Below are 16,843 nucleotides of genomic sequence, written 5' to 3'. Positions count from 1 at the left end.
TCCTCAACGTTTTTTCTAAAATTAGTTCCAGAGACAGTTATTTGGATTTCAGTTCACCGCCAATAAATATGGGAGCTTTTCCGCACGGCAAGGGTCATTTCTCCCTGAACGTTCAGACACCGTTCCTCTCGGTTTATAGCCTCTTTTTGTGAGTAAAGGAAATTTTTCTGCCTTATTTTCGGCTCGTCAATCTTTGTTTTAACTTCCAAATCCAAAATCTTTCTCTGTTCGATTCTTATTTTTGTTGTTTTCTTATAGTTTGAAACTCTGTTTTTCAAAATTTTTCAAGATAAACAGAGTTGTAGATATACATATTTACATAGAAAGATTCATCTCAGAAGTCTCCGATTAGGAGTAGTTATACCTGTTTACTCTAAATTCCGATTCCTGTCGTGGTATGAATACGAGTGGTTCCATCGGAATCTGCACCATGAAGCCCTGTTGTAGAATGCTAATTAGCTGCACAAGTTTTGCGTTCTTCGGAACACCACCACCGAGTTGTCATTACCATTATATTGATAATTTGCCGGTTTTCCGATCAAAATCGGTCAAATACCGCCAATTCCATCTAAGTTCTCCTCGATTTTTCGGGCTTAGGCGGTTAACTGGTCCTAATCAGAGACCTTACCGTCGCCTCGATTCCGATTGGGGCCAATCCAGGGTTTTTTCCGGTTGTTCTAGCCCCGGTAGAGGTAGGACCACTTCTGTAATTTCGAATGTTGCCTCTGATGTTCGTCACCATTCCACCTCCGTTGAGGCTCATGTTGATGAGAAGAGCTTCGAGAGGATTTATATTCAGGGTGGCATGAATGTGAAGCCCCTTGTGGTAGAAAGGATCGAGACAGGTGTGAATGCTGAGAAAGATGAAGAACAGAGGGTAGAAGATAGTCGTTTGAATGTAGATATAAGTAATTCAGAGGGTCTGGATGAGGCTTCTGTCTCAACCCAAGGGAGAGAGGTGTCAGAGATTGAAAAGGAGGCGTGGACTTTGCTACGTAGCGCAGTTGTGAGTTACTGTGGGAGCCCTGTGGGGACTGTTGCGGCCAACAACCCTGCTGATAAGCATCCTCTCAATTATGATCAGGTTTTCATTCGTGATTTTGTCCCATCAGCTCTTGCATTCTTGCTTAAAGGGGAAGGGGAGATTGTGAGGAACTTTCTCCTGCATACTCTGCAATTGCAGGTAAGCTATGATCATTTTCAACTTCCTCATTTCTTCTTTCCTTAATAGCACCATCTAATGCCTATTTTGCGTGTTTTCTTCCAAGTAATCTTTTTGGTATCCATTAATAATTAAGATTGCTTGTCACTGGTGAGACCTTTTCTTAGTAGGCTCTTGAAATGGATTGTTGATTTGAAGGTCATAATGTTCGGTTACTAGCACAGAAATTGAAAATAGTCATAGAATTAAAGCAAGAGATCTGAAGGATGTATATTATCGTCCAATCTGTGAGATTTTTTGGCCATGTTACTTCCAAGATGACTGTATCCACGCTTCATGTTGCATTATGAAGGATGATTTCTCCCCTGTTCATACCAGTACTTCTCCACTTCATTTACATCTTATGATGGTGTAGGGATTTTTTTTTTTTTTTTGGGGTGGGGGGGGGATGGGGGTTATTGATGAAGCCTGATCTCATTCCAGAAAGTGCTGTGGTGATTCTTCGGCGGGCCATTTCACCTTCGAATCGCGCCAGAATGGCCAAAATGTGCATACAATAGCGCCTATAGAGCTCGTCGAGATCTTCGATTTGATATATATTTCGACATGTTGGTTCAAGTCCAAACCAGACCGGGTGGATCTCTAGGGACAGTTTTGTACTCTCTGGGTTTGGGTTTTCTATAAAATGTTGATATCTCTTTGAGAGATGTTAGTGTGAAGGTTTGTATTTTGCTTCACAGAAATAGTGGAATCGTTCTATCATTCAGCCGTGGATGTGGCCTTCCTTCTTGGGGGTGAACCATGTAAATCTTGTCTTGTGTGCTTGTTCTTTTCTCTTCGTTTTTCTTCTGCAAAAATCGCCATTCTGGGCGTTGTTTTTTCTAACGGGCGGAGTTCATATACTGATATATGTCTTGGGGTTTGTCATTGTCTCTGTTAGCCTAAACTTGGTAACTGTTCATTACTTCATGGATTCCTGAATGTTATTGTGGTATTTTTGTTTAAGGGAAAAAATCCCCATGACGCCAGAGTGCAATTTCCCACTCCCATGAATTTTCTGTTATTTTCTCTCTCCTGCTCTGAATATGTAGGCCCCATGTGAATGGTACCTTTTTCAGAACAGCCATTAGTGTGGCGTGCAAATTCTTCCCACATTTTGCATCATGGGGAATCCTCTCCCTTTTTTTAAATGGAAAGATGTTATACCTGACATTAATACTCTAATTTAAATTTCCGTTGCATTGATTAGCCCTACTGTTCAAATTTCTATGTCCAGCCTTCAGTAGCTATTCTCACACATTGTTCTTTACTAAAAGTTTGATACTTACACATTGTTCCTAAATTGTTTTATTCTGTATTTTACTCAGAGCTGGGAGAAAACAGTGGACTGCTACAGCCCAGGTCAAGGATTGATGCCAGCAAGTTTTAAAGTGAGAACTGCATCCCTTGATGGCAGTAATGGAGCATTTGAGGAAGTCTTAGATCCAGATTTTGGAGACTCAGCAATTGGGCGTGTCGCCCCGGTTGATTCTGGTTAGTGTACTGTAGTTCTACATGCAGCAGTTATTGAGTCACTAAAGTTTATACTTGTGGCATGCTATATTATTAAGATTCAGATGGTGAATATCTGGATGCTGCTGTGTGATTCTTGAATTGTTCCCTATGCACACTGTGTTTTTTTTTTTCATAAATTTTTGCTAGTTCTATAAGCATTGGCTCTGGGATGAACTCTGAAGAAAGTTGTTTTGGATCTTGCCTAATTTTATAGGTTTGTGGTGGATCATCTTGTTGAGAGCTTATGGAAAGATAACTGGCGATTATGCATTGCAAGAAAGGGTGGATGTCCAGACAGGCATAAAACTGATAATAAATTTGTGTTTAACTGATGGGTTTGACATGTTCCCTTCACTGTTAGTCACTGATGGCTCCTGCATGATTGACCGTCGGATGGGGACTCATGGTCACCCCCTTGAGATCCAAGTAAGTCAAGCTTACTCTATAATGCTCCTTTTAATTGCTGATACATAGAATTGCCATGATCCCTTGAGTCTTTTCAATGAGTGGCATAAGAACCATATGGCTCACATGCGGGGAGGGTGGGGGAGGAAGGAAAAAAAAATCTGAAATGGCATTCATGAATACAGCCTCTTGTGAAGAGGATGATGCAGTAATTGGATGCCTGGCATCTTTCATTGGTGATCCTTGTCCTTCCTGTGCCAAAGTGGATAACTATCTAACTTTGGATGATTAAAGGGATCCCAGGCTTGATTGCATGATGATATTCTGATAGTCTCTTGTTGGATGAAAAACAGCACTTCACTGTAGTTGACTCTCCTGGAGATTATGGGACTTATATTTCTCAATCAACAAGTATGAATCTTTGGGACTGCAAATGTACTGGTTGATGGAGACTCCCCACTAGATGAACCTGTGATAATCCGGTGGGACTCACATGGGGAGCTGTAATGAACTCTTTTGCCCTTTGCCACATGCCTGCAGGGGGTGAGGACTGACCTCCATCTGCTTTGAAAATTTTGGAATTGAACTAGCTTGTAAAAGAAGTAAAAATTCAAGATTATTCATGCTCTTCTCTCTGATCCAACAGATTGGAAACCAGATCTAACAATGGAAGAAGATCCTGTTCTTAGAGACTGAAACAGAGGTCAAAACAGCAATCAGATATTAGGTAACAAGCTTGATAATTCAGAAATCGTAGTAATTATAGGATTCTGGTATTCTGAATCCAGACTCAGATTTTAATACCATAGAATTGAAATACCAACAGAAATAAGAAACTGGGAATTCCAGAACTGTAGTATATGCAGAATTAAAAGAAACTCAGAAAGCACTTACCTATTTGCAGTGATTATACAATGAAGAAGGAGATTGGAGATGAGGATATGACCAGCCTTCTCACCTAGCCTTCCTGGAGTTCCACGGTGGGACTCCCACCAGCATTATCGGTATCTCACCAAGGAATAGTTAAATTCCATAACCAAATTCTGAGTTCAGCAAAAGTCATCTTCTACATTAATAAAATAGTGGACTAGGCTCCAAGACCTTACATGTTTATATAGAATGTAGCAACTTGTATCATAATGGCCATAGGATAACCAGCAGCTAATGGGAAACAAGTCTATTCACAAAAGGAATTTAAAACAAACAAAATATCTGAGACAAACTACCCCCATGCAAGGCTGCAGGAGTATTCCTAATGCAACTAGGATTACTAATAGGTAAATATAAAACTTGGCTTGGAATTTTATGAGTATTCCAGCCTTACAAGGAATTGAATTTAATAATAAAAAAAAGAGGACTCCTAAATAGTGGCCCACGACCTGGTTTTGGGTGAACCAGAAAACACCCAAGCCTTGAGGTTTGGTTGAACCAAAACTGAGTTGCTACTGAGTCAGCTTCTTTCTCATTCTTTGGTACTTTTTAGAGCACCCTATCTTGATGCTCTTGAGGCTGATCTGAATCATATTGTTTCCATCCAGTGGCATGTTTTGGTTCTGGAGTTGATCTAGTTGGTTTCAGGATCCTTTTTTCGCTGGAATTTTTCTGGTGAGGAGATTTGTGGGGATTCTCTCTTTTGTTTGTGGGGCCTCAAACAAGTTCTTCTCAAAACTGACAAGAAGTAGCTATTTTTGATATTGTATGTCATTAGTCACACTGTCACACCCCGCCTTGGACAGCCCAGGCGTAGCATGAAGTGATGCGGTCTCGCACCCAACCTAGCCAGGAACTCTGTGCAGCACAGTTATCAAAGGCATAGAAATAAAGAGAACTAACAGCGGAAAAATACGTAAAAATATAAAATATCTACATAAAGTCCAACGTGGGACCACATGGTAAACCTGTTTAATATGGACAAGATTTTACCCCCAAAAGATCACCTGTTAGATATGGGCCAGAATACCGTGGGGGGTATTCTGGACCTTTTTTCCTTTATTTATGTCTGCGTTTTGTATATGGGTTTAGTCCCACATTGCTTGTACACATTATTTTATGATTCAACTATTGTTATAAATAAAGTGGGGCTTGGGGTGAAGAGATGATCCAAGCCCTTCCCTAAGTTCAAGTTTCTCTACATGGTATCAGAGCAAATTTCGAACTAGGGGCTGTTTTTCTTCTTTCGATTTCAGTTTTCCTCCCTCTCTCTCTCTCTCGATCTTCTTCCCCTCTCTCTCTTTGTCTCTTCTCTCTTCTCCCTTGTTCTCCCTTCCCATATAGGGCAGCACTGATGAGGTGATCATGCGATCCAGCTGCTGCCCTTATTACCTCAACCATGATTGATAATTCTGATCGATAGGAACCAGCAACTTCCTTCTGCGATTTCTGGAACTTCAGTCCTTTGGGAATTGTTTCTACTTCAGTTACAAGGAATCAATTCCTCCTTTTGAAGACCACACCTGCAGTAGGATTTCTTTTTATTGGCTTCAGTTCTTATCTCACAGCATTGCAAGACCTCCTCCAATCGATATTCACTAAACAGGTTTTTTTTCAAAACCCTGATAATTGTCGATCTAGGAGTTTGTGCCCTCTATTATTTCTGATTTTTTGGAAGCTGCTTCTCCACTTCTAAGGCATCACTCAACTGTACTTTGGGCTTCATCAGTTCAGTTTTTTTTAAGACATCCCTAGATCGATCCTCCACCATAACAGGTTTTGTTAAAAAACCCTGACACCAATCGATCTTAGGGTTACTACTGTTTTTTGGACCTGAATTTCTGCAGAATATTTTCTCCATTATAAAGTGTTATTCAACTTCAGTTACAGACAATTATCTGCAAGTTCTGTCCCTCACTTGTCCCTTTATCGATCTCACCAATTCAGAGTTTTTTTCAAAACCCTACCACTATCGATATAGGGGGTCTCTTTGGGCTGCTGGTTCTGATATTTTGAGAGGTGTTTCAGCCTTTACTTTGAAGTTATTCTTGGACTTATTTGCTGCCAGTATGGGTGATTCGACCAATTCTTCAGCTACTTCAGATCAGGCACTTAATGATGGTCACAGCAAGATAGAGTACCACAGCTTCCCACCAAATCCTATTAAACTGGATGGCTCGAATTATCTTCTATGGTCCAGATCTGCCTCTTTTGCCATTGCAGGCCGTGGTCAAAGTAGTCATATTAATGGCACTTGTGTTATGCCTACAGACCAAGGGCCTGCTCAGGAGAAGTGGCTTGCCAATAATGGTGTTCTGATGTCTTATCTGTTAGGCTCTATAACTTCAGATTTACAGCATAACTTTCTTCTTCTGGACACTGCCTCTCAGATTTGGGCTGCATGCAAGGAAACATATGGGCAGCTTGGCAATGATGCCCAAGTATATGAAATCTGGAAGAAGGTCTTTCACACCACTCAGGGAGAACTTTCAGTGTCAAAATACTATGCTACTCTCCGCAGTCTGTGGCAACAGTTGGACCATTTCTCAGACTTTCACCCTACTACAGTGGCTGATATTGCTTCCTATCAGAGTATATGACTTCTTGGCTGGTTTGAATGTGGAGTATGATCAGATCCGTGGTCAGATGTTGGGTCATAGGCCTTTTCCCACACTTGAACAATCATATGCATTGGTGTCTTTTGAGGAGAACCGGCGGGCTGCTATGTTGCACCCTCCTATTACAAATAGATCAGCTCTCAAGGCTGCTGCCCCTGCCACTCCTGCTCCTAGTGGCACTGCTTCTCTTGGTGATTCTACTACAGGGAATGTTGTTTGTGAGCACTGTCACAAACTGTATCACACCAAAGAGAAGTGCTGGAAACTTTATGGGAAACTAGCTGATTTTGAAGCAAAAAGGGCTGCCAAGACTAAGAATAAGACAAAGACCAAGGCCCATCAGACTGAGACTATTACTGTAGCCCCTGCTACTGACCCTGGTCTATCCCAGGATGATCTACAGGCACTCCTACGTATGCTAAGGTCTTCCGCTGCTGCAGCCTCTACTACATCAACTACTGCCAATTCCTCTGCTCCTTCAGGTTCACACTTTGTCCGGTCAGGTATTCCATTTGGGGGTCATTGTGCTTCTGTAGCTTCCCATCCTTGGATTATAGACTCTGGAGCTACAGATCATATGACCGGTTCCTCTAGCTTGTTTCATAAATACTCTCCCACTTCTGGGAGAGATAAGGTCAAAGTGGTTGATGGTTCTCTTTCTTCCATATCTGGAAAGGGAATCATCCACTACACTACCTCTCTTCCCTTGACTTCTGTTTTGCACATTCCTAATTTTACTACTAACCTTCTTTCCATTAGTAATATTACTCGTGATCTTAACTGCAAAGTCACTTTTTTTCCTTCTCATTGTGTGTTTTAGGATCTGGAGTCTGGGAAGACGATTGGATTAGGTAACGTGCATGGTGGGCTGTATCTGCTTGATGACGGTCGCTTCTCTCCCCCACCATTACATTCTCCACTACACCAAAACTCCATGGTTTCTTCTGAACTCTACCAGTGGCACTCTAGGTTAGGTCACCCCCCTTTAGGAATCTTAGCTCATTTATTTCCTAGTCTGGTCACCCTTCGTACTAAGGATGACTTTTTTTGTGAGGCTTGTGTTCTGGCCAAACAGACACGTTCAAATTATCCAGTTTCTAATAAAAGAAGTTCTTTTTGTTTTAATTTGGTGCATTATGATGTTTGGGGTCTTAGTCGTAAACCTTCTATTTCTAGCCACCGATGGTTTGTTTCTTTTATTGATTGTCATTCTCGGCATACATGGGTATATCTTTTGCATAAAAAAAATCAAGTTTTTTCATGTTTTCAGCATTTTCATTAAATGATTCAAACTCAGTTCCAGGCTACTCTCAAAGTATTGAGAAGTGATAATAGAACCGAGTATACTGAGTCACAATTTAAAAAATATTTGGCTGACCATGGCATCCTTCATCAAACTAGTTGTGTTGATACCCCTGCCCAGAATGGTGTGGCAGAAAGAAAAAATTGTCACTTGCTAGAGATGGCCAGGGCTTAATGTTTGAGAGGAATGTCCCGTCTCAATATTGGGGGGATACGGTACTCACTGCCGCCTATCTCATCAATAGGCTGCCCTCTCGGGTTCTTAACTCTCGTAACCCCTCTGATGTTTTAATGGGAAATTCCTCCTTTCTTGTGCCCCCCAAGGTCTTTGGTTATGTGTGTTATGCTAGGGATACTAGATCTCCTGGCAAGCTGGAACCTCGGGGCCTTCGTTGTATTTTCTTGGGTTATTCTCCGACCCAGAAAGGTTACAGGTGTTACCATCCCCCTTCCCGCCGGACCATGGTTAATGTGGATGTTATTTTTCATGAGTCCCTTTCTTACTATTCTTCGCCACCTCTTCAGGGGGAGAGTTCTAGTGAAGATGTGCCTTTTAAGATTCCTCTACCAAAGGTTCCTCAGGTTGCTGTCCACCTGATGCAGATTCATCACCAAATAGAGCTTGTTTCATTAGGAATAAGTCTAGGGTTGAGTTACATACATGTTGGGCCTTTGATCCCATGGGTTTCTAATGTAATAGGCCACTTTTATGGGCCTAAAATATGGGTATATAGGTTGCATATGGGATTAGCCCAATACTTAGTTTATTTTTATGTTTTTTTAATTGAACCGGTTCAAATTGATTGCATCCAATTGGTTCAATTTAAGTGATCATGTGACTTGGTTAAGTGGTCATGTGACAACTTAAGCGGTCATGTGATGTAAGTTGGGCTGGATTAGGACTCTATAAGTCCAGCCATGTTTTGAGTCTATTTCTTTTAGTATTTTAGTTTCCTAGTTGGTTTAAATTACCTAATAGGTTAGGGATAAGGTTAGGCCATTCCTTTTTAGTGTCTAAGTCTATTTTTGAGTCTTCTATATAAGTTTGTAAGGGAGGCCAACATTAGATACGAATTTGATTAATAAAAACTCAGCTTTATGCTTGCTGCCTTTGTTGCTGCCTTTGTTCCATAGTGAGTGTGCCTTGTAAGTAATATCAAGGTTGCCTTGTGAGTAATATCAAGGTGAGGGGATTGGTGGATCTCCAATCGACTCCTTGCATCGGGAAGATCGGGAGGGCGGCTACTTATCTCCTTGCATCTTGTAGATCGGGAAACCCCATTGTTCATCTTCAAAGTTGCTACCATTGAAGTTCTCTTCAAATCCAGTAAGTTTGAATCTGAGATTTGATTTCAAACCTTCTTCTTCTAATCTGTCCAGCCATTCCCCTTCATTAGACCTAGTCCAAACTCCCCTCCATCCATTAAACCCTAACCTCCATTAAAACCCTACATCCAATTCTGCCCTAAATTGCAGAATTTTAAAACCTTCCCAAACCCTAACTTCTTCATACCAAAATAACCCCCTAGACCTGCCCATTAATACCCTATAAACCCCTTTCCCAAAATCCACCCCTAAACCTTAGATCTCACAAATAGTCCATTTTCATAAGGCCTCTAACCTGAAACCCTAGATTTCCAACTTCATCCAAATTGATCCAAACCTACACCAATAGACTCATAAAAACCTGCACATCATTACCAAATAAAACCCTAGCTTGAAACCCTAACCCTGACCCTCATTCTGCCCTAATTAGCCTAAGCTGTCCCAATCAACCAGCCTTGTTAGGTGAACCCATTACCCTAACTTCTTTATACCAAAATAACCCCCTAGACCTGCCCATTAATACCCTATAAACCCCTTTCCCAAAATCCACCCCTAAACCTTAGATCTCACAAACAGTCCATTTTCATAAGGCCTCTAACCCGAAATCCTAGATTTCCAACTTCATCCAAATTGATCCAAACCTACACCAATAGACTCATAAAAACCTGCACATCATTACCAAATAAAACCCTAGCTCGAAACCCTAACCCTGACCCTCATTCTGCCCTAATTAGCCTAAGCTGTCCCAATTGACCAGCCTTGTTAGGTGAACCCATTACCCTGGCTCCTAGTGGGATTACTCCTACCTAGGACTACATTAAGTGGTATCAGAGCCATGGCTGAGCATGGCACCCCTGCTGTGGACCCCATATAGCCACCCCCAGCCGATTACCTTGCTGCAATTATGACTATGTTACAGAAAATTTCAACAGAACAACAAGCCCTTGGTGATCGAATGACAGCAATGGAACAAAGGCCAATTGTGCCTCTTGTAAGCAACATTCCCCTATAAAAGGACAGATATTAAGTCAATTCGGTAGTACAAAGAGCCCCAAGGAGAGATCAATACAGAGAAGACAGAGAAAGGTACAGAGATCATAGTGAAGATAGGAACAAAGGATACAGAGACTACAGGAGACGCCATAAACCTCCAGAGGCGTATGAGTTGAGAGACTTTGATGGCAGACCAAATCCACAAGTATTTTGTGATTGGTTAGCTGCTTTAGATGATTATTTTAATTGGTATAATTTGCCTGAGCATAGGAAAATGAGACTAGCAAATACCAAGCTAGTGGGACCAGCACATAATTGGTGGAGAACCCAGATGGATTATCCTAACTACAGTGGTAGAGAACATGTTACATGGGTAGAGATGAAAGAAGATCTGAGTAAGAAATATTTCCCACGAACGTTTAGAGCTCTACAACAAGGTAACTTAAATTCCCATCGACAACATCACCACCAAAAGGCCTTCAAATCTGAAGACAACTTGAAGCCTCCATCAATGAGGTTCCGTTTGCAAGTTGAAGAGTGTGGGAAATCTAACTTCACCAGTATTAAAACAGCGGCTGAATACAAATTTCCATTACCAAAGGAAGTTGAGAGAGCACAAGTTAAAGATAAAGCTGAAATGTCAGTGAATTGTGATGAAAAGAAAGAGACAGCCCCTATAGCTTCAAAGATGGAAAGTCGACATGTAGAAGACCCTACTGAAGTGGTCAATGTCGAAGAAACCAAAGTAGAAAAAGATGAAGCAGCAGAAGATGAAGAGGTGGTTGAGAGCACTCCACAAGAAATTATTGGCATTCAAGATGCTGTTTTTGAAGAGGTGAAGCTTGTGTCTCAAGCATTAGATGCGAAGGTTGCTAACACTGAAGACTCTATGGACAGGACATTCACAGTTGTTGCTGATTCAGAAAACGAACACATAGAGTTTGTTATGCCACCATGGTTCTTCGAAGAGAAAGCTCCACGCCTTGGAGATTTTATTCCCAATGTTCCTGCTTCATCGGAATTCTGTTTGGGGATGGTCAAAGCTGCTGATCACATGTTGATTCCCCCTCATCACTACAAAATTCGAGGACGAATTTTTTCAAGTTGGGGATAGTTGATGCAGATTCATCACCAAATAGAGCTTGTTTAATTAGGAATAAGTCTAGGGTTGAGTTACATACATGTTGGGCCTTTGATCTCATGGGTTTCTAATGTAATAGGCCACTTTTATGGGCCTAAAATATGGGTATATAGGTTGCATACGGGATTAGCCCAATACTTAGTTTATTTTTATGTTTTTTTAATTGAACCGGTTCAAATTGGTTGCATCCAATTGGTTCAATTTAAGTGATCATGTGACTTGGTTAAGTGGTCATATAACAACTTAAGTGGTCATATGATGTAAGTTGGGCTGGATTAGGACTCTATAAGTCCAGCCATGTTTTGAGTCTATTTCTTTTAGTATTTTAGTTTCCTAGTTAGTTTAAATTACCTAATAGGTTAGGGATAAGGTTAGGCCATTCCTTTTTAGTGTCTAAGTCTATTTTTGAGTCTTCTATATAAGTTTGTAAGGGAGGCCAGCATTAGATACGAATTTGATTAATAAAAACTCAGCTTTATGCTTGCTGCCTTTGTTGCTGCCTTTGCTCCATCTTGTGAGTAATATCAAGGTTGCCTTGTGAGTAATATCAAGGTGAAGGGATTGGTGGATCTCCAATCGACTCCTTGCATCGGGAAGATCGGGAGGGCTGCTACTTATCTCCTTGCATCTTGTAGATCGGGAGACCCCATTGTTCATCTTCAAAGTTGCTACCATTGAAGATCTCTTCAAATCCAGTAAGTTTGAATCTGAGATTTGATTTCAAACCTTCTTCTTCTAATCTGTCCAGCCATTCCCCTTCATTAGACCTAGTCCAAACTCCCCTCCATCCATCAAACCCTAACCTCCATTAAAACCCTACATCCAATTCTGCCCTAAATTGCAGAATTTTAAAACCTTCCCAAACCCTAACTTCTTTATACCAAAATAACCCCTTAGACCTGCCCATTAATACCCTATAAACCCCTTTCCCAAAATCCACCCCTAAACCTTAGATCTCACAAACAGTCCATTTTCATAAGGCCTCTAACCCGAAACCCTAGATTTCCAACTTCATCCAAATTAATCCAAACCTACACCAATAGACTCATAAAAGCCTGCACATCATTACCAAATAAAACCCTAGCTCGAAACCCTAACCCTGACCCTCATTCTGCCCTAATTAGCCTAAGCTGTCCCAATCGACCAGCCTTGTTAGGTGAACCCATTACCCTGGCTCCTAGTGGGATTACTCCTACCTAGGACTACATTACCAGCCTACTTTATCACCACCCACGGCTGCTGTCCAACCTAATTTATCTCCACCCATGGCTGCTGCCCAGCCTACTTTGGATGCCCAACTTCCTCTGGCTATTCCTCCCTCACTTGATGGGAATCCTTTACAGGGGGAGACCATAGAAAATAGTGTTGTTAATGTTCCTATCCAGGGGGAGCTGACTCCTGTCCAGAGGACTATTGGTGAATTTCAGAAGAGAATCGACAATTCCAACATCATCACCTATACAAGGGTTAGATCTAACAGAGGGTAACTGCAACCCACTGTAGCACCAGTACCCATCCAATTGCCGGCTCCAGACCCGGATCCTTCATCTCCTGGTAATCCCTCTCCTGCAACCCACTGCAACCCACTGTAGCACCAGTACCCATCCAATTGCCGGCTCATCGCAAAGGTACTAGGACTTGCACTTTACATCCCATATCTCGCTTTGTTTCGTATAGTTCTCTTTCTCCTTTCTGTGCTTTTGTAGCCTCTCTTTCTTCCATCTCTATTCCTAAAAATTGGCAGGAAGTATATACAAATGGAAAGTGGAAGGCTGCAATGTTGGAAGAAATGAGAGCATTACACAAAAATAACACGTGGGATCTTGTGGCACTTCCTCCAAGGAAAAAACCAATGGGATGTAAATGGGTCTTCGTGGTAAAATAGAAGGCTGATGGTTCAGTGGATCGGTATAAGGCACGTCTGGTTGCAAAGGGGTTTACTCAAACTTTTGGAGTCGATTACCAGGAGACCTTTGCACCAGTGGCAAAGCTCAACACTATCAGGGTGTTACTATCTTGTGCTGCAAATCTTGGGTGGGATCTTCAGCAGTTAGATGTAAAGAATGCTTTCCTCCATGGGGAGCTTGAGGAGGAGGTATATATGGACATTCCACCAGGCTTTTCTGATGACAGGACAGGCTTTTCTGATGACAGGACTAGGGGCAAAGTCTGTAAGTTGAAACGAGCTCTATATGGATTGAAGCAATCACCTAGGGCCTGGTTCGACAGATTTCATAAGGCTGTGATTTCAGTAGGTTATAAGCAGAGCAATGTTGATCACACTTTGTTCATCAGACTAGTTGGTGACAAGGTTACTCTACTCATAGTCTATGTGGATGATATCGTGGTGACTGGTAATGATGATACTGCTATCAGGGATTTGAAGCTTCTCCTTGGCCTTGAGTTTGAGGTCAAAGATCTAGGTTCTCTCAAATATTTTCTATGGATAGCAGTTGCTCGCTCTTCAAAGGGCATCTTTCTTTCTCAAAGAAAATATGTCTTGGATCTATTGACTGAGACAGGGCTGTTAGGTTGTCATCCTTCGGATACTCCTATGGAGGCCACTACAAAACTTAGGGAGAAAGAGGGTGAACCTGTTGACAAGGGTAGTTATCAGCGGTTAGTGGGCAAACTAATCTATCTTTCTCACACCAAACCGGACATAGCAGTTGTTGTAAGTATGGTGAGCCAATTCATGCATGATCCCTATTCCTCTCATATGGATGCAGTCCGTCGTATTTTGAGGTATTTGAAGTCTACTCCAGGAAAGGGAATTCTCTTATCTTCCAATGGTCACCTCAAGGTTGAAGCTTATACTGATGCCGATTAGGCTGGTTCTCCTGACAGAAAATCTATCTCTGGCTATTGTTCCTTTGTGGGTGGGAACCTTGTCACATGGCGTAGTAAAAAGCAGAATGTTGTGGCAAGGTCCAGTGCTGAAGCCGAGTTTTGTGCGATGGCCCAAGGCATTTGTGAACTTCTATGGCTTAGAGGATTATTACAGGATATTGGTGTTGCTGTCCATCTACCAATGATGCTTTATTGTGACAATAAAGCTACCATTAGCATTGCTCATAACCCTGTCTAGCATGATCGCACTAAGCATATGGAGGTTGACAGACATTTTTCATCAAGGAAAAGCTTGAAGCTGGCCTCATTTGTGTTCCCTTTGTGAAGTCTACTGATCAACTGGCGGATGTGTTCACTAAGGGGCTGAATAGCAAACTGTTTCATCCTATCTTAGTCAAGTTGGGCATGCACGATATATATGCTCCAACTTGAGGGGGAGTGTTAGATATGGGCCAGAATACCATGGGGGGTATTCTGGACCTTTTTTCCTATATTTATGTCTGCGTTTTGTATATGGGTTTAGTCCCACATTGCTTGTACACATTATTTTATGATTCAACTATTGTTATAAATAAAGTGGGGCTTGGGGTGAAGAGATGATCCAAGCCTTTCCCTAAGTTCAAGTTTCTCTACATAACCCATAATTACAGACTTTTCCAAAAAGACTATCTACATTAGTCTTATACACACATCAAAAAGAATATATATATATATATGTACGGCCTATTCCATCAGGCCCGCCTATGAGAAGACACATAAATCACAGACGCAGGTCCCGTCATGCTCCTCGGGCTCTGGGTCTGTGAAGTCCTCGAAAGCTTCATCCACAAACTCATTGTCAGGTAGTCCGTCACCTGCACACTCATCTAAAAAAAAGTTTCCACGAGGGTGAGCTCACACTGAGCCCAATGAGGGGAAAAGCACACAGCATACAAATGATGCATGATTACATATCATTAAAAGAAATTAACAACTGCACAATATGATGCATGTTCAATTCCATTTTTATTTAACCACCTAACAAGCAGACTAAGTCATTGGTTTGAACTACGGTATCGGCTCGAGGAGTACTTTGGGTCACTTCACGTTATCGCCGCCGCACTCCCTTAGCCAATACAAGTAGGGAGCCCGCCTCCACCCTTGGTACGTTGACCTCAAGCCTCCGGGCAAACCCCGATAGTCAAGTACCCCTGACCCAGGGTTAAATCCCTTTGCTCCAGGCGTCAGTAACCCAACTACCCAGCACCTGAACCCCTGCTGGTAAGGGTTGTAGTTCGGGGTTCCCATCCTAACCATGTTTTCTAAATGATGACATGCTGTGTTCAGGAGTGCACCGTGTTCCATATACATGTCCACTCAAGACCACAGGGTCACACAAGTGGTAATGCACATTAATTCCAAACAACAATCAAAATCAGGTTTGCGTATCCATACACCAATAATGAGAGCAGCATATATCGTAGCAGTTCCAAACAAGAGTTAAATACATCACAACATGTTCCATTTAGACAATACACAAGCCTAATCAAGCATCATTAGCTAACAATAAATGAACAATAAAATGAACACTAAAAACATGAAAATCAAATCTGGAACTGTTGTGCATATATGTAATAAATTAGATATACATCACAACAAACACCAAAAATCCCATTCACCTTGGTTGTCTTGAATAAGATATCCAACCAAGAGTCCAAAATCAAGAGAAAGAGTTCAATGCAGGTTCAATCCCCTAAATACAGAGTTATAAAATTGTTAAGACTCTTCCCAAGAGGCTGGTGCATCATCCCAAGCCATTAAACAACCCAAAAAGTCATTCAGAGATGGCCAGAGCTTCTAGCTCCAGAAGGGCTGGTCAGCCTGCTCTGAAGAGCCAGCCTAGAAAACAGAGTTAAAAACAGTAATTTGTTTGGCTGGGTATTGACTACCAAGCTTGGTTCAGCTAGCCAAGAGGCCTAGGGAGGAGGAAAGATCACCCATTTAAAGTCAATATTCATTTGTTGTATGTATGATCAAGGGATCATACACACATTACATAATCTAAACCGAAAAGGGAAGATTGAAGATGAAATTTGTTGAGTTGAGCTAAAGAAATCCATAGTAGCAACACCTAAGCTAAAATAAGATGATCTAGACATAGATTGAACTAATTACAGGTTAGTAGCTTACCTAATGATGAGTTAGTGGAAGCCGATTCCGAATCGATTTAATAACATAAGTTACCGATATGCCGGGGTCGTATCGATACGACGCGAGGTCTTACAAGATTTGGTCACATTGGACCCGCGAGGTACGGCAAGGCATCGAGCCGGCACGGCCAGTCATGGTGGTAACCGATTCAAGGCCAGCCGAGACAAGCATAGAGTAATTAACTTATTTTAATTCTAAAATAGGTGTTATTACCTAATGTTCGGCATCCGACACTGATAATTGCTGCAAGTGGTCCACTAAACATCTCTCGCACGCAAACCTTATATGCAACGGGCCACAGGGTTCCTCGGATTCCATCAAGGCCGTGTTCAATGGTTCCTCGGCACAAGGTGCAATAGGGTGTGGGTTTGT

The 16,843-nt window shown here is 41.7% G+C and overlaps 1 protein-coding gene across 1 annotated transcript in view; it reads left to right on the top strand.

Moving 5' to 3' along the window:
• Window positions 1-206: 206 nt before the first annotated feature.
• The window catches only part of LOC122672816 (alkaline/neutral invertase A, mitochondrial-like), a 32,871-nt gene continuing 16,234 nt past the window's right edge, over window positions 207-16,843 (top strand). The window contains exons 1-3 of the mRNA XM_043870308.1: window positions 207-1,183; window positions 2,530-2,695; window positions 2,931-3,142. Coding sequence (XP_043726243.1) covers window positions 398-1,183; window positions 2,530-2,695; window positions 2,931-3,142 — 1,164 coding nt within the window. The 5' untranslated portion in view covers window positions 207-397. The remainder of the gene's footprint in view (window positions 1,184-2,529; window positions 2,696-2,930; window positions 3,143-16,843) is intronic.

Source organism: Telopea speciosissima, chromosome 8 (genome assembly GCF_018873765.1).
Source record: "Telopea speciosissima isolate NSW1024214 ecotype Mountain lineage chromosome 8, Tspe_v1, whole genome shotgun sequence".
In the NCBI taxonomy this organism is placed as follows: Eukaryota; Viridiplantae; Streptophyta; class Magnoliopsida; order Proteales; family Proteaceae; genus Telopea; species Telopea speciosissima.
This window is presented reverse-complemented; position numbering and strand designations above follow the sequence as displayed.